A 6,000-nucleotide genomic window follows, 5' to 3' on the forward strand; every position below is an offset into this window, starting at 1 on the left:
ATTCAACACTTATTGGTAAAACAATTTTTCCTGCAAGTACAAGTTCCCATTGATATCTAAAAAAATAATTTGAGAAGAAAAAGTAATTGATATTTGGGAGAGAATATAGCATGTTTATGGCATGTGATTACTTTCCTGATGTACACCTACAACATGGCAGCCTATAGTATTCATGTTCCTCAAAGTCTTATATCAGTCTGTCCCTACCACATTATCTTAAAAATATTTTATAAAAATAAATTGGGGCTGGAGTAATAATATAGCAGGTAGGGCACTTGCTTTGCATGTAGCAGTTCTGGGTTCCTTCCATGACCTGAGCCCACCAGAAGTGAGGTGGAAGAAAGAATGCCTCTTATTAGAGAAAGCAAGGAATGAAAATTTCATGTTCCAAAATCTCTATGTTGTTATTTGGGAATATCGTGAAAATTACCTGGAATCTGGAATGAGCTGTTTTACAACTTGTTAGGTTAACCTCTAGAACTTTGTCAAACAGCAAAATAACTTCAGACCAGTAAAAGTGACAATCTCAAATGACTAGTTATAACCCTACAATATTTTCCTTTCTTTTAACCCTATTGTAAAATAACCAAGCTTAATCTAATCTAGTAATTCATGAAGCTGTTTATGTGTCAACTTCTTAGATATGATTTTTGAGACTATTTTTACATATTACTATTTTCCTCACTAATTAATAAATAGAAGAAAATCTTTAATACATGTTCATTTGTATTTTCAGTTGGTTTAACTTTTTGAAAATGCTACTTTCACATTACCACTTTTAACACAAGAAATCACAGATTATACATTTAAAATAAACCACTCTTCAAGTATTCAAACTTAGATGTGACTAAATTTTTACAATATTTACCTGTGTCGGTTAAGAAAATATATACCTTGGAATGAAAAAATGCATAAGATTCATAATAGTGCAAATAACTACCGTATTTTCCGGCGTATAAGAAGACTTTTGAAACAAAATAAGTCCGGGGGTCGTCTTATACGCCGAGTATATCCCGAAAAATGTTTCAATATGCTGCTAAATTAAAATTGTCTGCATATTGCCACAAACGAATGATCCTGTACCAATCACTGCAAGGCTGCTCGGACCGCCTCTCTAACTCAGCCAATCCAAGCAGGCTTTTTATGCATGCAAATTAGACAATGTTCTGGACCGAATCAACAGTCAAAAACCTGCTCAAATTGGCCAGTCAGAGAGGAAGTCTATTACAGTATATATAACCTTTGTACCTTTGCTTATTGTGATTGGCTCATTGTGGTACATACAGTTGTAGCACAGGAACATTCTGTCTGATACAGTGAATATAGACCTAAATCTATTTTTTAACTGCAAAATTAGGGGGTCATCTTATATGCCCAGTCGTCTTATCTGCCGGCAAATACGGTACACTATGCAATCAAAGGTCTTACTTATGACTAAAGAAGAAAGGAGAACTTCGTCTTGGACTAGCCTAGGACTAACATATGGTCCCCCAAGCCAGGAGTGATTTCTTAGCGCATAGCCAGGAGTAACCCCTGAGTGTCACCAGGTGTGGCCCAAAAACAAAACAAACAAACAACAAACTGAGAGTTATGAATACTGATTCTCTTTTATTTACATATCTGAACAAGTTATGGCATATTTTTAAGCATGATGCCTAGGCAAATTAAATCTAAGTATCTGAGAACACATCCAGGTACCAGTTTTTTTAAAAACTTATCCAGAGACCAAAAAGAAAGACCCTAGCCTAGGCTTCGGCCTAGGATTTGTACAATAACCAAGATCTCTAACTCCAGAGGTCTGACTTTGACAACTGAGACAGAGCAGATCTTCTGGAAGCATAATGAAAGTCTACCCTAGGCTTCATCCTAGGATCTATGCAAAAACCAAGACTACCAGTTACAGAAGACCAATTACAATAGTGATGGAACAGAACTTCTGGAACCATTAACAAAAACCTAGACTTCATCCTAAGACTATTCTATACTAACAAAAAATAAATAAATCTGTTTATAAAATTAAATATGGAGTATAACAAGAAGGTACAATGGGTAAAATGCTTGCTTTGCACATGCCTAACCCAGCTTCTCTCTCCCTGGTACACATATGCTACGAGTAAACCCTGAGCATTGCTGTGTGTTATCCTCCCTCCCATGCCCCAGAAAAAGTAAGTAACCTGCATATTGTTGTTGAGTTCAGAGTTTGGGAGAAGAAGTTTGGGAGAGAGCATCAATGCTCAGTGATCACTCCTAGCAGTGTTTTTTGGGGCCATATAAGGTGTTAAGAGTTATTATGCCAGGGAAGGAACTTAACTCATGTATTATCTCAATTCCTGGGTTCAAGGAATTTTAAGAGAAAAAAAATGGACTTTACAAAAATGAGTCAAAGCTTCTGTTAAATGAAGACCAATTTTTTATAAAGACTTCAGTCAACAAATGCAATATAAAACAATGAGAAAACAAGAGCTGCATGCAGTAAAAACCTTATTTGCATAACTTTCTCACATAAATACCTCTGCTCAGTGAGATTACCAATCACTGTGACCTCAAAAAAGCAGAATATCAAACATGAACCTATGCTTCAACTTACAAATCAAACAAAAATGAAGCTGGAATAAAAATACATAAATGAATGAGGGTAATAGAAAACCTGTCTAGAGTGCAGGCTGGTGTGGGGTAGGGAGGAGGGACACTTGGGATATTGGTGATGGGAATGTTGCACTGGTGAAGAGTTTTTAAAAAATAAATAAAATAAAATACATAAATGTCTTCAATTCAATATTAGAAAATCTAAACATATGAGAAAAATTAGGGGAAAATGTACGCTTTTAGTTTCCATTTATCTTGCTTCCATCCTTGTGTCTGTCAAAATGCCCAAAGATCATGCCCTTAGATTTGACAATCCACCCAATACTTGATGTAAAAAGCCTAGAAATTACCTTCCTTCCATTTTATACCTCAATGAAACTGCAGGTCTCGTCAATTTTTCCTATGAAACTTATCAAGAAGTTATCCTTTCCATTCCGCTTTTCTAATACAATGAAATAAGAGACGTGTTTCCCCAAACATCCTCTGAAAATAAGACCTACTTACATATTTCCTTTTGGGTGAAATATAAGGCATCCCCCTGAAAATAAGTCCCTCCCTAGGCTCTGTCTCGGAATAAAACTTAATTTTCCATGAACAATTTGCTAGGGCCACCCCAACTGGTGTCTAGCTACCAGATATTACATGAGTTCTGATAGAGGATCCTCTAGCGGATACTCTAGAGGTAATAAATTTCCTTTATTTTCATTAACAATAAATGTGTACCATATTCTTCATGGAAAAAGAAGACATCTCCTGAAAAATAAAACCTAGAGCATATCTGGAAGCAAAAATTAATATAAGACACTCTTATTTTGGGGGAAACAGGGTACTAAAGCAGATGGCCTTAATTATTACTGTAATTTCTCTCTTTGTTACGGAATCACCATGAATTACCAAGTAATAAAATTAATCATGGTTGAGTTTCAGGTGTACAATATTCCAACACCAATCCTTTCACCAGTGTCCACTTTCCTCCATCAATGTCTCAATTCCCTTCCTCTATCAGCCTACCTCTTATGGCAGGCACGTTTCCTTCCCTTTAAGCTCTATGTTTCTAATGCTGTTGTTGACTGGTTAGCATATATATACCTTTACCTCCTTTAAGAACTTTGCCCTCCTGCATTGCCTTTCACCACTGTGCTCTTCCCTAACCTGCCCCAGCCCACTCCAGAAGCAAGCTTCTAACTGAAGACAATTCTCATGGTCTTTGTTTCTATTGTTTGGGGGGACTTGTTATTCCCCAACTATTTCTTTATACCCTGCATTTGACAAGAAATCTTTCTGTGTCTGTTCCTTTCCTCTAACTTTGCTCAACATAGTACTCTTCTGATCCATTCAAGCAGTGGATGCATGCATCTTTTCTTACTACTATCATCTCTGAAGCTCTCTTCTACAAAGCAAAGTAGTGCTACAGACAGGGTAGCAAAGATCACAATTATATAATAATACATGCCCACTTTAACAGACTCTAACTGCTGCTGGTATATCAGAGAAAGTCCATTTTAATTATTACTTATTCTCTCTCTCTCTCTCTGCTCTAGCTCTCTCCCCTCCTTTCCTTCCTCTCTCCCAGGTGTGTGTATCTCTGCGTCTCTGTCTTTCTCTTTTGGGGCCACACCTACTGATACTCAGGGTTCTGCACTCAGCAATCACTCCTGGTAGTCAGTGGACCATACGGAATGCTGAGAATGAACTTGGGTCACCCTGAGCAAAGCAAGCATCCTCCCTGCTGGCTCTACTATATACCTCTCCAAGCCCAAGTCCAAATACTTCTTAACTGAGCCACTGAGGTCTTGCAGCTTCTAGCTCCTGCCCTCTCTTCCACCATCTATCCTTTGCTTCTCTTCCATACCCTGTCTCATCCAGAATTTGCCATTTCCACCGCCTAGCATATTCTGTCCCTACCTCTTCACATGAATGTGGCCTATCATTATTCCTTCACATTCCAATTCAAAGGATCTTACCCATAGAGCTCTTCACAGGTCCACTTCTGTAGAATGGTTCTCCCTTCACCATCCACCACATTTTTCTTATTTTTCTCTACAATGATCAGAATCTGTACACGAATGTTTCTTTTTCTAACACTGGAATAAAACACGACCTATAAGGAGGACTCCACAGTTATTTAACCAAGTTAAACACTCAAGTTGTGAGAAGCCTCCAGCACTCAGATGCAAATGAAATGACCTCAGTTGTATCCAAATACTTTACTCTCTAATATCTATGTGGTCTTTGAACATGATGTAAGATTATCAGGACTATAAGAACAAAAAAATAAAGGCAATTATTGAGTATTTCCCTCCCATTTGTCAAATTCCAAAACTACAGCTATCTAGAAGCCTTTCTTTCACCCGCGTCTGTTTTCGATTACTCTAACCATGACTTCCAGCTCAGAAACACTATCATCAGTCTAGGGTCTTTGAAATCACCTGAAGAAAATACGTTTCGGGTGAACTACCATTTAAGAAAGAAGGGAAATCAAATCACAGGGCACTGAAAACTGCAAAGGAAAGAAGGGTGGAAGCTTCCAAGTTGAAATAAAGGACACTGCCCGTGTGTGTGTGTGTGTGTGTGTGTGTGTGTGTGTGTGTGTGTGTGTGTGTGTGTGTGTGTGTGTGTGTGTGTGTGTGTGTCCTGTTGAAGCCAATGCATGCTTGGGGCGAGTGGGACAGGGGCTCTGCAATCCAGAAGGGCAACGCATAAGGGAAATGCAATGCACAAGGGAAATGCAATGCAGAGGGAGCATCAGGGCCAGAGAGGAAAAGGTGTGCGAGGCACGGATGCACCTGGGCTCCCCAAAAACGCGGCCCCTGCTCCTCGCCCCCAGGAGTGCAAGAGGACTCAGGATCTGGGGTCCACCAGGGCCTGTTGTCGGGGCCCCGGCCTGGAACCTCCACAACCCCCGCTTCTTCCCGTACCTGCGGGATCCAGAGCCATCACGGCGAACACAGGGCCGGGGGGCCGCTCCAAACAGAGGGGCGGGAAGACCGCCCGGAGTTTCCCGCCCGCAGAAGCAGCAAAGAGGCGGCGGCGCTGGCGGAGGAGGAGCGAAGCGTCCGTCCTTCGCGCGGGAGGCGGGCCCTTCCTGCTTCCGGTCTCCTCGCGACTTCCGCCTCCCGCGGCGCATGCGCACCCCGCTAGACCCGCCCCCTGACCTGTAACCCTGGGTGGGGAGAAAGAGAGGAGCAATTTGTGAGGGGGCGTGGCCTAATTGGAAGGGCGTGGCCGCGCTCGCCGAGGGGCGGGGCCGGCTTGGTCCACAGTGACAACCTCCCTCTTTAGGCTTCGCTGACGTTCATTCATAAATGTTGCATTTCCTCCTTGCTAGGAGCTCTAACTACTGGTGAAGGGGGAGCTAAGAATTAAGTCTCTAATGCAGGCCACATGAGACTGAATGGAACTAAATGGAACCAG

The 6,000-nt window shown here is 41.0% G+C and overlaps 1 protein-coding gene across 3 annotated transcripts in view; it reads right to left on the minus strand.

The window, feature by feature from the left end:
• The window catches only part of CMC1 (C-X9-C motif containing 1), an 87,236-nt gene extending 81,696 nt beyond the window's left edge, over window positions 1-5,540 (minus strand). For all 3 annotated transcript variants that reach the window (XM_049766080.1, XM_049766081.1, XM_049766079.1), the window contains exon 1: window positions 5,505-5,540. In XM_049766080.1, the coding sequence (XP_049622037.1) occupies window positions 5,505-5,523 (19 nt within the window). In that variant the 5' untranslated portion in view covers window positions 5,524-5,540. The remainder of the gene's footprint in view (window positions 1-5,504) is intronic.
• Window positions 5,541-6,000: the final 460 nt, after the last annotated feature.

The sequence above is a fragment of the Suncus etruscus genome, chromosome 20 (genome assembly GCF_024139225.1).
Source record: "Suncus etruscus isolate mSunEtr1 chromosome 20, mSunEtr1.pri.cur, whole genome shotgun sequence".
Lineage (NCBI taxonomy): Eukaryota > Metazoa > Chordata > Mammalia > Eulipotyphla > Soricidae > Suncus > Suncus etruscus.